General features: G+C 40.7%; 2 protein-coding genes across 5 annotated transcripts in view; one reads left to right on the forward strand and one right to left on the reverse strand.

Annotated features, from left to right (window-relative positions):
- Positions 1-254: 254 nt before the first annotated feature.
- LOC133533895 (histone H4 transcription factor-like) lies at positions 255-18,401 on the forward strand. 2 transcript variants are annotated; one of them, XM_061872976.1, is made up of 9 exons: positions 255-694; positions 1,798-1,942; positions 4,262-4,503; positions 6,247-6,370; positions 8,162-8,241; positions 9,377-9,594; positions 12,912-13,101; positions 13,505-13,545; positions 15,137-18,401. In XM_061872976.1, the coding sequence occupies exons 1-9, from the start codon at positions 443-445 to the stop codon at positions 15,462-15,464; spliced, it is 1,620 nt and encodes a 539-aa protein (XP_061728960.1). In that variant the 5' UTR covers positions 255-442; the 3' UTR covers positions 15,465-18,401. The 2 variants fall into 2 exon arrangements, with proteins under 2 accessions (XP_061728960.1, XP_061728959.1); XM_061872975.1 differs by lacking the exon at positions 13,505-13,545 and having other exon boundaries at positions 12,912-13,142.
- LOC133533896 (spermine oxidase-like) overlaps positions 18,392-19,880 on the reverse strand; it is a 42,121-nt gene continuing 40,632 nt past the window's right edge. For all 3 annotated transcript variants that reach the window (XM_061872980.1, XM_061872978.1, XM_061872979.1), the window contains exon 7: positions 18,392-18,644. In XM_061872980.1, coding sequence (XP_061728964.1) covers positions 18,407-18,644 — 238 coding nt within the window. In that variant the 3' untranslated portion in view covers positions 18,392-18,406. The remainder of the gene's footprint in view (positions 18,645-19,880) is intronic.

Raw genomic sequence — 19,880 nt, forward strand, 5'->3', positions numbered from 1 at the left:
GTATGGCTTATGGTCGGCAACAAATAACCCGACCAAATGACGTAGGTGGTTTTTGGTATTTTGTCTGGAATGGTAAAACGTGTTTTTAAATTGGGGCATTGCGTATGTTCTGTCCCTTACGGGCACATGCGTATAGCACATCTAGTTGATCCTACCATCTATGGTATTTAGGCGCTGTAAGTGACAGTTGACAGTGACAGTGGAACTGTCAATATGACAGTGGCATAGCATAGTTATTTTATTTACTTCGTTCCAAGTTTACTTGAGAAAATCTAAAAGATTGTATTTATTGCGTTCTTCTTAGATAATTTCAGTATTTCCCATCACAGATGGAGTACATACTAGTATTCCCAGTTCCGAATACTGGAAAATAAATGAATAAAGCTAAACACGTTCTTTAAGCTTAATTTTTTATGTAGTATCTTATTTTAACAGTACAAAAATGAGCAGGCAGAGCGATCAAGCCAGTAAAGCTACAGACGACTCTATCACAGACGTGCGGTACAATTTCTGCAAGGACTGGCTCGAGAAGCAAAATAGTGGAGGCGCGAAAAAGTCGCAACAAAATAAGAATGATATTCAGTTTATTATTCAGAACAATGCCGATAGGAAGAAGTTTCTGCTGTCCGCCGCTGAGGATGAGGCGACTGTGCCAAACGGCGTAGGGGAATCTTCAGTGGAACCAAAGGCTGTGGTATGAGTATTCTTCAGATTTCAAAATGTATCTACAAATTTTGTCTCTACTCTTATACCTGCCCCGAGAGGCGGCGTTAGGCGTGGGCGATGTGGGCCACCGCCTACGGCCTCGCGGTTCGAGGGGCCTCGCGCCTCAAATAAGTACATATATCTCGGACACAATGCAAAAATGTTCGTTATTTCTTGCACCACCAGAGGGCCTCGCTAAGAGTACCTTGCCCACATAAAATTTTGGTCTTGCCCCGCCACTGCCTGCCCCAATGTGTGTGTCTCCTTTTTGGGAAATCTTTAGGATTAAACCAGTAGTACCTAGGGTTTTTTTAGAATTTAGTATATTAACCAAGAATTCCCAGTACAAACTTTTGTGTTATTTTTGACAATCTATTCTGAACTTTAATTTTTTAACAAAAGGTTCCAAATTCAATAAAAAATTGCGTGTGTGTCTAAGGAGGTTAAGACAGTCTAGATTACTTTATCATCATTTATCTCGGGTTGATTTCTTTCCTTCATACAAAAGCTAAGTTTTTATCTACATTCAGGCAGGACAAAAGAAGGTTGAAACTGGACTGGACCTTACTCTATTTTTCAGAGTAAAAATGCCAAAACCTTTTTGTTCATTGTCCTGATTACACCATGATGGTATTTATGGTGGTCACACACTAGCTGTTATAAAATGTTATATAACATATAAAAACCACTACCAATACTATCAAGTTTTACCTATCATATGATGTTATATAACATTGTATAACAACCAGTATGGTGGTCCATTACTGGTGCACATGACCTCCAATGAAATTCTAATCATTAATTCAATTCTATTTTCTAAGACCATTGATTCATATTTGACTACAAATGGTGTCACTCATATGGTGGGCGTACTCTGATAAAGTCTTATGCCTTGGAGTAGTATGCCCGACTCCTAGCTGATTATGTCATTTAAATTTCAAATTTGATTAATCGAAATAAAAGTCCACTGAAAAACAACATATGCCACTTGAAGATAAGCATACTAGCACAGTGTTGAATTAACCCCACACTATTGTGGACTTTATAAGTACTAAGTACGTTTAAAGCTTTAATTTTCTCATATTCTTTCAGAAATTACAAAAACTGAGAACCAAAGATGTGCGCATGGAATGTGGATGGTTGTCTTGCAACCATGTGACTGAAGACTACCGGGACTTCCAAGACCATTGCCGCAACCACATCTCAGACTTGCAAGTTACTGAGGAGGATGGTAAAAGTATGTTATTTTAAGGGTGAATATACAATTAGCTTATTTACTTACTTGGTTGGCGTGATGACCCAAAATGAGTCTTGGCCTCCGACACAAGAGTACGCCATTTTACTTGGTCCTGCGCGAATTCATGCTAGCTTTGAATGACGCCCACAGAGAACTTAGGATGACGGAATCCAGTTGGTAAACCCAAATATTATTATATAGCCCTTTGTTCTGAACATGATTGTTCTTTTTGATAGTCTTGAATTATCATATGAAGTCTCTTAGTTCAGTGTGCCTGTCGGCAAAGGTCTCCTACCCAAATATACTCTCTTTGCATTCTTCTCCCATCATTTCGAGGTAGCCAAGCCAGCAGAGATGATGTTTTTTTTTTTTTTTATACTACGTCGGTGGCAAACAAGCATACGGCCTGCCTGATGGTAAGCAGTATCCGTAGCCTATGTACGCCTGCAACTCCAGAGGAGTTACAAGCACGTTGCCGACCCTAACCCCCTCCCACCCTCGTTGAGCTCTGGCAACCTTACTCACCGGCAGGAACAGAACACTAGTGTTATTTGGCTGCGATTTTCTGTAAGGTGGAGGTACTTCCCCAGTTGGGCTCTGCTCTAGATCTGGAATGACATCCGCTGTGCTGTGCCCTACCACACAGAGCGAGATGACATTCACAATGCCCATACCTCTCTTGTGGACGTAGTTTAAGGACATACCCGGGTCCAAGATGTGCTTTGGTCTCACCAATTATATTTGACTCGGCTATGAGTTATTCAATTTCGGCATTTTTCCGAATCCTCCAACTGCTATCGTCACTTTTAACGTGTCCCAGAATCTTTCTTAACACCTTACGCTCAGCTTAAGGGAACAAAATACAGTTAGGTGCAAAACAGGTCCAATAGTAGCATCTTAGTACACATACAAAGTGGTTGTTAGTTCAATGTTACAGTGGACTGTTAGTCTGTACTAACTACAAAACTATATTCCTGATTCAAACAGTTGATACCTCATTTTATAGATTGAGGAAACTAATTAATAATCATTAAAATAATTTTTGATCCTAAATTACTAAAGTACATCATTTATCAAACGGAATTTTCCGCAATTATCAAGGTGTATGTTTATGCATTAAGTACATGCTTGTGTACTTTTTATCTTTGATTGACATCAAACATCTCCATATTCTACTAACATGCTACTTACTATTGGCTACTTGACAGTTTTATTGTAAATAATGTCAATCGATCTTGATTTTCCTGAGGATAGGACTCATGGCATCTAAGCAACACTAAGGTCAGAAATGAGAGTTAAAGTCTGACGCTCGCACTCGACGATTGAAACGCCTCTAACAAAATGATATTGTAATGTGACGTCACATTACATTAGTCCGACCTAAATGTATGGAAGATCAAGAAAATTGCTATTGCTGGAATATTGCGTTTACGTATATCATACAATTTATTTTTCATTAAAATGTAAGGAATCGAATGGTACCATTCTCTTTTCTCTTTTTGAAAGTTAAAAAAATGATTTTTTTTGTGACCTAGGAGCCTTGTATTTTTTTATAATCTCAATGTTTTTTTAATTCTACTTTTTTTTATAATTGATGGCTCATTTTCTATTATTTAGCTAAATTTTGTTATAAATTCAACATGTGTCAAGTACAGTCAAGTGCAAAAATATGTATCGAAATAGCTGTCTCATAAATATGGTATATACTACGCTCTTATTACACTGGACTAAGATGCTATGGGACATATTTTTGAGTAAGATGTGTACATCCATATTTTTACACTTGACTGTACCCAATTGGGTCAATTTTGCAAATCGGTATTTAACTCTAGTTCTTCTAATTGTGTCTCAGTGTTGTTTTATTTAATTCAATTTTTACGCAAGATGTCTAATTCTATCTTTACTCTGCTGCCGCATTCACGTTAAGAAACCGCACCCACACTACAAATTTTGAAATATGTTTTTAATTACCCTACATAAATTTAGAATTTCAGTGATTTGTAAATAATATAAGTTAGGAAGAAGAAAGACCTAAGAAACCTAAATAAGTCAGACCTACCACTTACCAAAATTGACTTATATACTTCATTGGTCACAAATTGTCTTGCAACAAATTTATTCGATAAAAATTAAATAGTTAACACATTATTATTTATGAAAACGGGAGTTAAATTGACCGGGATATAAACTGTGATTACTTTTTACATTGTTTTTTGTTTTTATTATTGTTTGGATGGGTCAATTTAAGTCTAGTGAAACTACCGTGAATAATTTAAAACTGTTATGAAAACGGGGTTTCAATAACCCTTACTATTTCAGTAATCTACACCTGCCTATGGGACTCCTGCAAGCACAGCAACTCCGACTTCGACGAGCTGTGTCGCCACATGAACTACCACGCCTACCACGCCCGCCTTCTCGGTATCGGCTTCAACGCCCAAGCCACGCTGAAGCTGACTTGCTGCAAGAAGGATTCCAGCTTGAGAAACAAGCTGCCGTTGTTGAAGGAGGATTTTTGCTGTCTGTGGGTCGGGTGTGGGGACAAGTTTAAGGCTATGCAGGTGAGGTTTATGATAACATAATAATTCAGCCCATATACGTCTCACTGTTGGTAACAGCCCTCCTCTTAAGGCGTTATCACACCAATCGCTCGTTACTCAATCGATAGCATTGATCGATGGTAGAATGGAACTTCGGTCGATAGTTCCTGCCTAGACCAATCGATCGGTCCCGAATGACTCAAAATGTTCGCATGTTATGCCGAATATTACGCGTTACGGTCGAGAAAAGGACCAAATGATCGTTATGCTGCCAAAACCACTATTCAGGGCATCGCTAATTTTAACCCGGACCTCGGGATTAAAAGTTGGACATCAGATCCACTCGGTTACCACATCTTTTACTTTTTAATTTCACATATAAGGTTTAAAGTGCTGAAGACCTTCTATCAGTCATTTATTCAATATTGCATTCTCATGTACATAATAAGGGTTTACATTTCATATATTCAGTTCATGACACCCTGTAAGGGCACACAATAGTTCAGTTCTAGTCTATTGATGCTAGTCTACATATAATTAAGGTAACATAATAAAATTAACCTATTAGCGTATCAGCAGTATAGTAACCTATTAGTTGGTCTCATAAAATAGTAACTTCAACAATAGTAACGTTAAAAATGCATGACAATACATAAGTCAGGTACCTAACACGTCTGCAACCTCTTTCGTCGCTTTTTTTTATTTTATAAATATTATAGGACATTGTACACAAATTGACTAAGTCCCACAGTAAGCTTAATAAGGCTTGTGGTGAGGGTACTTAGACAACGATATAAAAATATAATATATAAATATTTATAAATACTTAAATACATAGAAAACACCCATGACTCAGGAACAAATATCCATTTTCATCACACGAATAAATGCCCTTACCAGGATTTGAACCCGGGACCATAGGCTTCATAGGCAGGGCCACTACCTACTAGGCCAGACCGGTCGTCATGTCTTTGACTATGTCTGAGCGAAGTATCCAACATAAACATTGATAGGCCGGTCTACCCCACATTGACGACCGCCTATGAAGCTGAATGTCCCGGGTTCAAATCCTGGTAAGAGCATATATTTGTGTGATGAACACGGATATTTGTTTTTGAGTCATGGGTGTTTATATGTATTTAAGTATTTATTATTATAATATATTATATATATCGTTGTCTAGGTACCTACAACACAAGCCTTATTGAGCTTACTGTGGGGCTTAGTCAATTTGTGTAATAATGTCCTATAATCTTATACCTTTAAACGAGCAATTCTTGTATATATATATATATATATATATTTCTGTGATCTCGGAAACGGCTCTAACGATTTCGCTGAAATTTGGTATATGGGGGTTTTTGGGGGTATACAATCGATCTAGATTAGTCTTATGTTTGGGAAAACGCGTATTTTTCGAGTTTTCATGCGTTTTTCTTTCGACGCAGAATATGGTTGCTAATTTCGTGTTGCCACTGTCCGTCTGGTCCAGCGGGTTAAGACGCGGACGGCTAGAAACGAGTGATACGGGTTCGAATCTCGCCCGGTGACTAACTTTTGTTTTTTTTATATGTTCAAGTTTATATATATATTTTTAATTTTTTTGTTTTAGACAAGTTTAATTTAGTAAAAAAATGTAGTTAAGATTGTCACCTATACACCACCATATTACAATAAATAGTTATAACCGAGCAAAGCTTGGTCGCCCAGGTACTATTTATTAAAAAAAAAGTCCTATAATTGATCCGACCCAAACTCCGTCAGGCGTTCCTCGACCACGTGTCGCTGCACGCGCACTACGCGGCGCGCCACACGTGCTCGTGGGCGGGCTGCGGCGCCGGCTTCCCGCGCGCCGCGCTGCTCGCCACGCACGTCCGCTCCCATACAGGTGAAGCCTCACACTGATTTAAACTGAATCTTCTTCCTCGCGTTGTCCCGGCATTTTGCCACGGCTCATGGGAGCCTGGGGTCCGCTTGACAACTAATCCCAAGATTTGGCGTAGGCACTAGTTTTTACGAAAGCGACTGCCATCTGACCTTCCAACCCGGAGGGTAAACTAGGCCTTGTTGGGATCAGTCCGGTTTCCTCACGATGTTTTCCTTCACCGAAAAGCGACTGGTAAATATCGAATGATATTTCGTACATAAGTTCCGAAAAACTCATTGGTACGAGCCGGGGTTTGAACCCGCGACCTCCGGATTGCAAGTCGCACGCTCTTACCGCTAAAACTGAATATTACACTGAAATAAACTGAAATAAATGTCATATACTAAGAAAAAAGCGGCCAAGTGCGAGTCGGACTCGCTCATGAAGGGTTCCGTACCATTTATGACGTATTAAAAAAAGTGGCTGTGACATAATCGGACAGACAGACGGACATGACGAATCTATAAGGGTTCCGTTTTCTGCCATTTGGCTACGGAACCCTAAAAAGTGACCAAGGCCTCCAGTGCCCCAGGCTGGAATCGAACCGGCGTCCTCTGCTATCGCGAGAGGCACCTATATAGTATAGTAGGCATTTATATAGTAGTGTTTCTACTTGAAATAAAAAACAAATTAAAATATTTTCTAAAAATAATTTAATTTGTTCTAATACTTCTAATGAATATTACACATTTTAAAATTACATAAACGTTTCTATAATTTAAAAAATTGCCTTACGTAGTTCCTCGCTCTATTTTCTTTGTATAACAATATTAAAGATTTATATAAGAATTGAAGTCTTGGAGACCTATTTACATCTCTGAAGAATTTTAGTATTTGTTGTTTGAATTTTTATCGTAGTTTTTTTTGTGTAATTCAACATTTAGAATAGTAGTTGTTTCTGTAATAACTCAGTGAAAGAACCGGACAAGTGCGAGTCGGACTCGCCCGCCGAGGGTTCCGTACTTTTTAGTATTTGTTGTTATAGCGGCAACAGAAATACATCATCTGTGAGAATTTCAACTGTCTAGCTATCACGGTTTATGAGATACAGCCTGGTGACAAACGGACGGACGGACAGACGGACGGACGGACGGATGGACAGCGGAGTCTTAGTAATAGGGTCCCGTTTTACCTTTTGGGTACGGAACCCTAAAAACGGTTTTTTGGGTGCGACGCTGCCACTATGTGACATGGTTTAGACGTTTCTACTGACAGTATTACTGACAGACGTTAAAGTTTTAAAGGAAACTCGCAAAATTTATCTGTTAATAAAAAAACTTTACTTATTCGTTCTTCCAATGTTATTAACAACTACCAGGCCTTATTAGGGCCTCCGCTAGCTGACGCGGACGCCCGCCACGTGCGCACGCTCGCGGGTCCCGGGGGCCTACCGCGAAAACTGAAATTCGCAAATTGCGGGGATCTTTCTCTTTTACTCTCACTAACACGTAATTAGAGTGACAGAGAAAAATGCCCGCAATTGACGAATTTCGATTTTCCCGGTAGCCGCCCTGCTCCCGCCAAATCCGTCGCACGCACCCGCGCCAGTTAGCGCTGTTCATACAGTTTCTTATTAGACGAGGGGTCCGTACCGGATAATCCGCGTCAGCTAGCGGAGGCCCTTATGGTACCTTGGTACGCGATTTATCTTTTAATTGTAGTAAAAATGCGATTTAAAGTAGGCCTTATTACCCTCTACCTTATTTAGGTATAATAAAAGATGTATATTAATGAAACAATATCGTTACACAGGCGAGCGCCTGCTGGCCTGCTACCACTGCGGGCGGCACTTCGCGACCAACAGAAAGATCGTGGACCATCGCACGAGGCAGGTCGGTTATCGCTACAGATATCGTGTCATTCACTTTCTACATTACACGTGCGCCCCAAATCTAATGCTAAAAACACGAATTATAGGTCCATCTTATAAAACCAAATGACTATTGATAAATCAAATCAAAGTGAGGATGAACTTTGTTTCTTTGGTGCACCTCCCGCCAAAGAAACAAAGTTCATCCTCACTTTCTCGACACGTGGCAAACCAAGAACAAGCGGGCATCTCGCTCGTTTTTGCCCAGAACGTGCAAGTTGTGGAATGAGCTACCTTCTGAGGTGTTTCCCTTGCGCTATGACATGGGGTTCTTCAAGAAGCAGGTATTTAGGGTCCTCAAAGGTTGGCAACGCATAAGTGGCTCCTCCGATGTTGCTTATGTCCATGGGCGGCGATGACTGCTTCCCATCAGACGGCTCGTCTGCTCGTTTGTGGCCTATTACATTAAAAAAAACATTCCGAATTCCCGATATATTCCTATTAACAAAATAGCTATTAAGGCTCATTGTTGTGTTGTGTAAGTATTAACATTACGTAGTAAAACTTCTGTAAGTTTGTCACATCGAGTTAAATTGATTGACTTGAATATTCTTGCCTAATAAAATACCTTATTGTGGTTTGTTTACATTTCATACACTATAGCATATCACATCGCAGGCGCGCACGCCTACACTTATAGTTTTATTTTGTTTGATGTTGAATTTTTGATTATTAAGTGCAATTTATGGTAACTAAAAAAATACCATATGTTTGATTATTGATCTAACCTACGACTCCTATGATTCTGACTTTTAATAAAGCAAAAAGAAAAAAATAACATGGTGTTTTTTGAATCTTACAAAATTTCTCGAGATACTCGAGAAAGTCGAGAAATTCTGGTCGAGAATTCCCGTGCCTCGAGAAATAAAAAAGGTCGAGAAACCAGAAACCCTAGCCCCTGCTCGAAGAAGGAGAGCAGAAGACGGGGTCTAATATACAGAATAACATAAATATAATAGTAGAGGTACTCTTAAACAATTCTCAGTGTAACAAACTCGAGAATTGGTTATCATTTTTTTTTTATAAAGGTACATTTGCACCGCAATTAACTCATTTTGTGGAGATAAAAAAACATATTTCTATATTGATTGCTTCAGAACGTCCACCCCTCAAGCGAGTACACGTGCAACGTGTGCAGCTTCTCGTACGCCTCGGAGTACCTGCTCCGGCAGCACGCCCGGCAGCACGTGTCGCAGCACGCCTGCACGCTGTGCGACATGTCGGCGCCGACGCTGGCCACGCTCGCGCAGCACGTGCGCTACCGCCACCTGCCCGGCCACTGCCGCGCGCACGCCTGCCCGCACTGCGCACACAAGTACGTAACCTGCCCGCACTGCGCACACAAGTACGTAACCTGCCCGCACTGCGCACACAAGTACGTAACCTGCCCGCACTGCGCACACAAGTACGTAACCTGCCCGCACTGCGCACACAAGTACGTAACCTGCCCGCACTGCGCACACAAGTACGTAACCTGCCCGCACTGCGCACACAAGTACGTAACCTGCCCGCACTGCGCACACAAGTACGTAACCTGCCCGCACTGCGCACACAAGTACGTAACCTGCCCGCACTGCGCACACAAGTACGTAACCTGCTCGTACGCCACGGAGTACCTGCTCCGGCAGTACGCCTGCCCGCACTGCGCACACAAGTACGTAACCTGCCCGCACTGCGCACACAAGTACGTAACCTGCCCGCACTGCGCACACAAGTACGTAACCTGCCCGCACTGCGCACACAAGTACGTAACCTGCCCGCACTGCGCACACAAGTACGTAACCTGCCCGCACTGCGCACACAAGTACGTAACCTGCCCGCACTGCGCACACAAGTACGTAACCTGCCCGCACTGCGCACACAAGTACGTAACCTGCCCGCACTGCGCACACAAGTACGTAACCTGCCCGCACTGCGCACACAAGTACGTAACCTGCCCGCACTGCGCACACAAGTACGTAACCTGCCCGCACTGCGCACACAAGTACGTAACCTGCTCGTACGCCACGGAGTACCTGCTCCGGCAGTACGCCTGCCCGCACTGCGCACACAAGTACGTAACCTGCCCGCACTGCGCACACAAGTACGTAACCTGCCCGCACTGCGCACACAAGTACGTAACCTGCCCGCACTGCGCACACAAGTACGTAACCTGCCCGCACTGCGCACACAAGTACGTAACCTGCCCGCACTGCGCACACAAGTACGTAACCTGCCCGCACTGCGCACACAAGTACGTAACCTGCCCGCACTGCGCACACAAGTACGTAACCTGCCCGCACTGCGCACACAAGTACGTAACCTGCCCGCACTGCGCACACAAGTACGTAACCTGCCCGCACTGCGCACACAAGTACGTAACCTGCTCGTACGCCACGGAGTACCTGCTCCGGCAGTACGCCTGCCCGCACTGCGCACACAAGTACGTAACCTGCCCGCACTGCGCACACAAGTACGTAACCTGCCCGCACTGCGCACACAAGTACGTAACCTGCTCGTACGCCACGGAGTACCTGCTCCGGCAGTACGCCTGCCCGCACTGCGCACACAAGTACGTAACCTGCCCGCACTGCGCACACAAGTACGTAACCTGCTCGTACGCCACGGAGTACCTGCTCCGGCAGTACGCCTGCCCGCACTGCGCACACAAGTACGTAACCTGCCCGCACTGCGCACACAAGTACGTAACCTGCTCGTACGCCACGGAGTACCTGCTCCGGCAGTACGCCTGCCCGCACTGCGCACACAAGTACGTAACCTGCCCGCACTGCGCACACAAGTACGTAACCTGCCCGCACTGCGCACACAAGTACGTAACCTGCCCGCACTGCGCACACAAGTACGTAACCTGCTCGTACGCCACGGAGTACCTGCTCCGGCAGTACGCCTGCCCGCACTGCGCACACAAGTACGTAACGTTCTCTTACAGCACAGAGTATCTACTCCGGCAGCACGCCTGCCCGCACTGCGCACACAAGTACGTAACCTGCTCGTACGCCACGGAGTACCTGCTCCGGCAGTACGCCTGCCCGCACTGCGCACACAAGTACGTAACCTGCCCGCACTGCGCACACAAGTACGTAACCTGCCCGCACTGCGCACACAAGTACGTAACCTGCCCGCACTGCGCACACAAGTACGTAACCTGCCCGCACTGCGCACACAAGTACGTAACCTGCCCGCACTGCGCACACAAGTACGTAACCTGCTCGTACGCCACGGAGTACCTGCTCCGGCAGTACGCCTGCCCGCACTGCGCACACAAGTACGTAACGTTCTCTTACAGCACAGAGTATCTACTCCGGCAGCACGCCTGCCCGCACTGCGCACACAAGTACGTAACCTGCTCGTACCCTATACATTTTGATTCCCTTGAGAGTCTCAAAATATATGTTTTCGTAGTATAAACGTCCGTATCTTTTTTTTAACTTAGTAGTTTGATTTTTTTTAGAGCTTCAAGGAACTGTAGATCCAAGTACATCGTTTTAATTTTAACTCAATACCTCCACGCGTTCCCGAGATAAAGGGTTTTGACAGACAAACGGACGGACAAATGAAGCTAGCCACATCACGCGTTACTAGCATGTTTTTATATTACTTATCGCAAGTGATTTATTTCTCGAGAATTCTCCAGGCATTGAGTTCTTTTCCCGTCTCGACACAGGACAAATTTCTCGAGATTTCTCGCCTCGAGAATTCTCGAGCAGAAACCCTACGGCACACACAAGTCATTCACACACACTGATGTCTACATGCACATCACCACCGAACAAATGTCTCTGATTTTTCGTAGACTTAACATGTCTTCTATAATTGTATTGTATTGCATTTATTTCAAGCAACATGGCTCATCATAGCTTTGAAACGTAAAAATTAAAATATTATTAAAATATCAACTAACTTCAGGAATATCCAATGTCATATTCAGGTTAAAAGTAAGTTCAATGTCCCTCATAAATGAATTAATATATACTTGGTCAAGCAAATCTTGTCAGTAGCAAAAGGCGGCAAATTTGAAAAATCGCGGGTTAGCAACACTGTTTTCGAATAATTCCAAAATCGCGTGTCATCTGTGTTTTATCTGTGGAATGTGGATAGTGAATGACAGCCATCATGTTTGTTTACATTCTGAATCGTTGCTATTTCAAGAGAAATTTCTGCTGTCACCATTAAATACCAATATATTAAATAAGCTTGTGCATGAACTTAAGCAAAGTCTATGTGCCTACAATATACAATCACGCTCGTTGATCGTAAATATTTGTAAAATTTGAGGTTATGAAAATTACATTTATTGGCTCGATGTACATTGCTGCTTTTCTTAGCGCAATACTGCTTTTTTAGTGTTGCTCTACTTCACTTTGCTGTACATTGCTACTGACATACTTTGCTTGACAGACTATATTATTATTTAACCCATATATTATGATTAAATCTTTAATTAACTATATCCATTCTCCAAAGAACTTGCACTAACCGCTTACTTCGGCTCCTTATATCTGTTTTTGAGTACCGCTTAGTACTGTGGGGCAACTCTGTTAGATCCAACTCTGTGTAGCGTGTAAATGATTATGATAATTCATAAATAGTTAAAAAACAACGTCTAACATTTCATTATTAACTTTATTCCAGGGCAATAACAAAATCCGATCTCCGCAAACACATAGAAACGCACACGAAGAAGAAACGCAAGAAAGAAGACAGCGACATTTCCGACGAGGAACGAGGAAAGAAGAAGAGAAAGAAATACGCGTGCCATATGTGCGAGAAGAACGGCAAGGTGTTCTCAAGAGGGAGTCGATTAACGGTTCATCTTGTGAAGGTGCATGGTGTGCAGTGGCCGTTCGGACACAGTAGGTTCAGGTAAGTGTCTGAGTGAGAAGAAAATAGCATTTACCTCGTGCGCGAGGGCAAGGGAAGATAATGGTTAGGTCGGACATAGCGGTTAAGGTGAGTGAGACGGAAATAGTGCGGGTCATATGTGCGATAAGGACGGCAAAGTGTTATATATACTCAAGAGGGAGTAGATTGACGACTCATCAAGTGTCTGAGTGAGAAGAAAATAGCATTTACCTCGTGCGCAAGGGCAAGGGAAGATAATGGTTAGGTCGGACATAGCGGTTAAGGTGAGTGAGACGGAAATAGTGCGGGTCATATGTGCGATAAGGACGGCAAAGTGTTATATATACTCAAGAGGGAGTAGATTGACGACTCATCTTGTGAAGGTGCATGGTGTGCAGTGGCCGTTCGGACATAGCAGGTTCAGGTAAGTGTCTGAGTGAGAGGATAATAGCATTTACCTCGTGTGCGAGAGGAAGGGAAGATATTGGATAGTGGTCCGTAATGTTGATGATGCATCTGGTGAAGGCGCGCAATGGCCGTTCGGACATAGCAGGTTAAGGTGAGTGAGACGGAAATAGCTTTGGGCATATGTGCGAGAAGAACGGCAAGGTGTTCTCAAGAGGGAGTAGATTGACGACTCATCTTGTGAACGTGCATGGTGTGCAGTGGCCGTTCGGACATAGCAGGTTCAGGTAAGTGTCCGAATGAGAGGAAAATAGCGTTTACCGCATGTGCGAGAGGAAGGGAAGATATTGCGTGAAACTTGCGACGAATGATATGTCGCGAGTCTTTTCCCCTTTTATTTCAATTACTCTGAAAGTATAATTCTGTTTAAAATTTTACTAATCCCTCGGCAATATTTATTTTTTCCTACTCCTCTACTGTTATCTGTCATTTATGCATTCATTAACACGAATATAAGAACATACATAAAAGATTTCAAGAAAAGTCTATATTGTCTATTCCTCATAAAAGCTCTTGTGCTTTTATAAGCTATAACGTTACTGCGATTAATGGCTACCAACCTAACAAAACCAACACGAATACAGTTTTGAACTAAGTGCATTGCTGCCAACTTACAAAATATTCATTTGGTTGCATAGTAAAAATAATTACTTCATAAGTCAGAAACACGCATGTGACACCCGTAATATAGCAATACCCATAGACTACGAAGACCGCTTAGCGTTGCTTGTTAGTCTCCGTAAGCTACGGTGGCCAAAATTGAGAAAAAACTGTCCAGAAAATTAATTTAGCAAGTAGCAAGTACCAGGGCCTCATGAGTTACGAGCAGGTGTCGCTGACCGGCCGGCCGCGGCCCGGGGCGGGCCGGGCGCGTAACAAGGTATGCTCGCGCGTCTTGGCTATATACTTTTGCTGTAATTTGTTTACCTAAATTAAGATTTATTTTTGTTGACTCGTAGGAAAAATATTGTATGCAACGTTGTATAAGAAGGGTCAAAAAAGGCGAGTGGCGTATTCCTTTACAATGTTCGCCTACGCTTTCGGCTCCGGCTCACATTGTAACTCACGCCACTCGCCTTTTTTGACCCTTCGTATACAACTGTTGCATAAAATACTATAATATGGCCCTAGCTATTTCATACTAACATTATACTGCTGTGGAATGCAAGGTGAAATGAACACAACTGAAAATAAATGAAAATGATATGTTTTCGTGTTTTTTTAAATATCGAGCTTTACTACTACTTTATGACGACCGGTCTGGCCTAGTGGCTAGTGACCCTGCCTACGAAGCTGATGGTCCCGGGTTCAAATCCTGGTAAGGGCATGTATTCGTGTGATGAGCATGGATATTTGTTCCTGAGTCATGGGTGTTTTCTATGTATTTAAGTATTTATAAATATTTATATATTATATATATCGTTGTCTATGTACCCTCAACACAAGCCTTATTGAGCTTACCGTGGGACTTAGTCAATTTGTGTTTTATATTTACTACTATTGAAATATGCCCTACCTAGCTTTTCTAAAACTGTATGTTTCCTTTACAGATACCAAATAAGCGAAGACGGCATGTACCGCCTAACAACGACCCGCTACGAGATCCTCGAGGTCTCCAGACAGATCGTGGACGGCTACAGCGGCCCCAAAGACTCCCTCTCGAACACCTTCGAATTCAATCTAGAACAAAAGGCTCAACCTACACTAACAACACCAACTTGCTACGAAATCACGCTTAAGAATGATGATATGAAAAATGAAGTTAAAAGCGATGAGAATACGGTCGAAATTACAATGTGCGATGTCGATGAGGAGGGTAATATTATTTGCTCTGAGGTTATTAAGTCTGATGTGTTGTTGAGTGATATTAAAATATGATAATCTGATGCTGTGAAATCGATTGAGATCAATGCGAGGCACCGACGATCAAGCTTGTCTATTAAGTGTTTGATCGTAAAATGTTTCCGCACCTCAATGAAGTGCCGGCACTTCATTGCGTTTAGTACGTCTCCGACTACTGGCGAGATGTCAAGTAACGAAAATTAAAAATAAAAATAAAACTAAAAATGCCTTTGTGTGTTATGAAAATATATTCTAATAATATCAAGAAACAATAAAAGCAATATAATAACAATCCACTGCGAAAAAACACTTATTTAAAGCTTATTTAGATTATTTTGAAACGTCACTTTAAATACTCGCGGTGGTACGCCATCTTTGGTGCGTAGATTACATTTCGTAGATATAAAACGAGGTACTAATGATAACCTACCTTATTGTTTGCGGAATATATACACAATAATGATATATTACTGTTTATCTCGTAATATTCGAGGAAACGGAAAAAATTAACCACGTATTCATAAGCAGGAAATGGTTTTATACAAATTTTACTCAATTCCGTCAAAAAAAAAATTTTTTTTTTTTTTTTACATTTTGTGTGTATTTATACATAATAAGTACATGTTCTTGTAAAATTTATAGATTAATGTTAATTGGTACATTTTTTTGTGTATGAAAAGTGTCCACCAAAAAACTTTAAATAGGTGGCGCCACAATACATAGCGAACAATTTTTTTAACTTTGATAAAAAAAAAAAACACCGACAGCGCACTTCACCCCGTCAATAACGTCTAAGTTCATGTCATGTCCTTGTGCTACCGTAGCACCTATGGAGTGTGGAGTTAAGAGGAGTGACATCTCTTATTTATTATTTTTATTTTATTTTATCATAGGACATTTTTTTTTTCTTATGGTAGAACTGTTGCAAAAGTGTCCAGCTGTCAGCTATAAATAATAGTTCCAAATCTCTCCAGAGTAGCGCTAGAGTGGCAGAACCTAGGCGCTATTGACGGAGTGGAGTGCGCTGTCTATGATTTGATTTTTTTGTTCAAGTATTCTAGGTATTGTAGCGCCATCTATTTATGGTTTTATGATGACACTTTTTGGTACATGGAGATTTATTTCCTTGCCTCCACCTTCCGTAGTAGCACCACCGGAGAGAGATTATGTACAGCTGCCAGCCGGACATCTAGAGATTCTCCTTACCTCTACCCTACATAGTCTGCGCCCCACTTCTGTAAGGACCGAACATATTGAAAATGTTGTCTATTACTTGACTAATATCTTAATTGGTAAAGCGATTTCAAGGAATGCAAGGAAAGGAATTGATTATTTTTGCTGTTAGAAAATAAGATTTGTTATAATCAGAGATCGGACAAATTAGCGTCATTGTTCGCAATAATGTGGACATAACTCCAAAATTGATTAAAAAAATAATCTTTTTTTTTTCAATTCGAACTGTTTTATGTTTATTTCTGTACAATTAATGGATGTATTTATTAATCAAGTAACATAGTATATAAATAAAAAAACGAACAAAATAAATAAACTAATTATCAATATTAAAACTAAAATATAATAGAACTTAAAATAAACTTATAAATAAAAAATGCTCCCCAGGTCACCTTCATGCATTATGGTACCCAGAAGGCTGGCAGCGTTTATTTAATTTCTTACCTAAGATTTAATTTTGATTCTTTCTTTTCTAGTCAATAAATAATACAAAGATTTCTTATAATGTAGATTTATAAAAGAAAATAATCAGTAATTTTTCTAATTTTTCTGATAATTAAATGATTAATTTTTTAATCACTTTTGAGTCATATCCACATTATTGCGAGCAATGACGCTAATTTGTCCGATCTCTGGTTATAATCGAGATGAGCGAGTGATATTCGTTCTTAGGTATACTAGCTTGTAAGCAATGTGATATTTGTTTTAAATTGTATTTGGTACAGTGAAGGAATTTAATTTATATCACTTATCACTGTCTTAAGGTACGAAATGGCGCTGAAATTAACTTCTTTAACTGAACCTAGCAACATGTTTTTTCCTTATTTATTTTCTATTCTTTGTTAAGGTGGATTTGTTGATATAAAATTGTGGTCACAAAAAGCATGTGTACTTATATTATTTATATGACGTTGTGTATTTAATTTTGTATAAAGAGCGTTGATTTTTAGCTTCAAGAGGGAAGAATAGCTTTGGGATCCTAGCGAAATAACGGTAATCTTTCTATGAAATACCATTTGAATACTCGCTTGCTATGAACGATCACGTGGTTATTATCTTCTAAAGGATTGATGTTTTCAGGGTCACCAAAGTGGTAGATTCTCCAACGGAAGGTTACTGTATGGTTACCGCGGTTATATTAGTTAATTCGCGGTTATTTTCGTTCATGGTTAGTACATAGGTCACTAGATAAGTTTTGCAATAGACAAATATGAAGTAAACAGGTGGCCTATATCATATATTTTTTAAAACTACTTTTCCATAGCGAATGATTGGCTGGAAAACATTTACTTTCTATTTAAATTTACTTATTTAAAAAATCTTAACTCTGTATGAAATTAAAATGTTGTATAAAATATATGCGTAAATCAACTTTAGCACACGCCGACGTTTTCAAAGTTTAAATCTATTCTTAAATAAGTAAATTTAAAAATAAAGTAAATGTTTTTATAGAAATATAGATTTTAAAAATATATATGAGACCGCCTGTTGTCTGCCTCTAAATTTAATCAATGGTTTATTTTTCTTGTATATTTTTACTGAGGTGTGCCAATAAAGAGTATTCTATCTATCTATCTATATGTGATAGGCCACGTCATTGTTTCATATTTGTCTATTGCAAAACTTATCTAGTGACCTACGTATTACGCACTTAATGCGATGTGTCGATTTGTCAAAATTTAATTACCTACGTTACCATGAATATTTCTAAGTTTAAATAAAATAACAAATCATAGACAATATTTTTATTTCTTCAAACTCTGTATCAACCTGTCAGCCTCTCTGAACCCCGCCTCTATGGCGCCATGGACCGCGCTGTGTCTATGGTGCGACGTAGCTTCACCCGCGAAGCATACAATAGGGAAGTTGTTGCTGTGGTAAAGGGGTTCGCTCAACGTTATGGCGCTGCCGCCATTTTGTTCGTTGGCAACACTGCGGTAGGCGTACGCGCCTCTGGCGAGAGGATTTGAAGCCCATTGCGTCCTGAAATAAAAGAAGAGTTCTTAAAAACAGAGTACCTGGGGACTAAGAAGTAAGAGGTAATTAAATAATGAAGAGGTAAAAAATTAAATATTTCTAATAAATAAATGCTATTATTCCCTAAGTGAATACTTTGAAGAGGATACTAATGATTGATGGTAATACTAATGGTTTATGCAAGAACTCATGTATTTAATGGGGTTGGCCGGTCGAAGTATTAAACAGATGGCGCCATCATAGCTTGCCCTGTCAATCCCTAGAATTGTGTCAAATTCTTGTTTTATTTTTTGGAATTTTGTGACCTGGATTCCAGTACTTTAAGCCAAATCTCATAGAACAAAACTAGAGACAGGGGCAAGCTATGATGGCGCCATCTATGCAAACCTTTGACAGTTGCCAACCCCATTGCAATGTTTAGATTACGGAAGGTGGAGGTAAGGAAATAAATCTCCATGTACCAAAAAGTGTCATCATAAAACCATAAATAGATACAATACCTAGAATACTTGAACAAAAAAATCAAATCATAGACAGCGCACTTCACTCCGTCAATAGCGCCTAGGTTCTTAGCCACTCTAGCGCTACTGTGGAGAGATTTGGAACTATTATTTATAGCTGACAGCTGGACACTTTTGCAACAGTTCTGCCATAAGAGATGTCACTCCTCTTAATTCCACACTCCATAGTTTAGATTATTGGTTTTGTCATTGTTTAAAATAGATTTAGTCCTCTTAAATTGCTGTGCCCTTGCAGGGCGTCACATATACTTCTACACCATCTGTTCCATCTTATGTGATTTGTGATATGCAATAAAGATTTGACTTTGAATTAAAGTGATAGAGAAAAATGCCCGCGTTGACGAACTTCGATTTTCGCGGTTATAGGCCTGGGCATTTTAATTTTAACTTGTACTTTAAAGCGAGACTTAAATCGTGTTTCAGTAACGTCTAACCATCGCGGCCCCGACAAATAGTATGGGATTTACTTTGATCGTTTGTTTTGTGACGATTTTTAACCAGCCGTTAAGGCCCTGCATCGAAAAATAACGGGATCTTTGAAGCGTGGCAGGGGCTAGCCCCGGAAACAAACTGGCGTGATTTTCGGATATATGTATCTTGACTATATGATAAGAGGTATGATACTAGTCGAAACAAAAAGGCTTAAAATTTTCTCGATAGAATATAAATCCAAAGTTACATCTACATGTTTAGTGTTTACCTCAGTGCAACTAGAAAACAC

This window comes from Cydia pomonella, unplaced genomic scaffold, assembly GCF_033807575.1.
Source record: "Cydia pomonella isolate Wapato2018A unplaced genomic scaffold, ilCydPomo1 PGA_scaffold_210, whole genome shotgun sequence".
NCBI lineage: Eukaryota > Metazoa > Arthropoda > Insecta > Lepidoptera > Tortricidae > Cydia > Cydia pomonella.

What these genes read in the sequence shown, in the direction of transcription:
- LOC133533895 (XM_061872975.1), top strand. Translation starts at nt 443, where the DNA reads ATGAGCAGGCAGAGCGATCAAGCCAGTAAAGCTACAGACGACTCTATC. An exon ending in TGGACCATCGCACGAGGCAG is followed by an intron (nt 8,242 to 9,376) that starts GTCGGTTATCGC and finishes TGATTGCTTCAG; the next exon opens with AACGTCCACCCCTCAAGCGA. An exon ending in TGCCCGCACTGCGCACACAA is followed by an intron (nt 9,595 to 12,911) that starts GTACGTAACCTG and finishes ACTTTATTCCAG; the next exon opens with GGCAATAACAAAATCCGATC.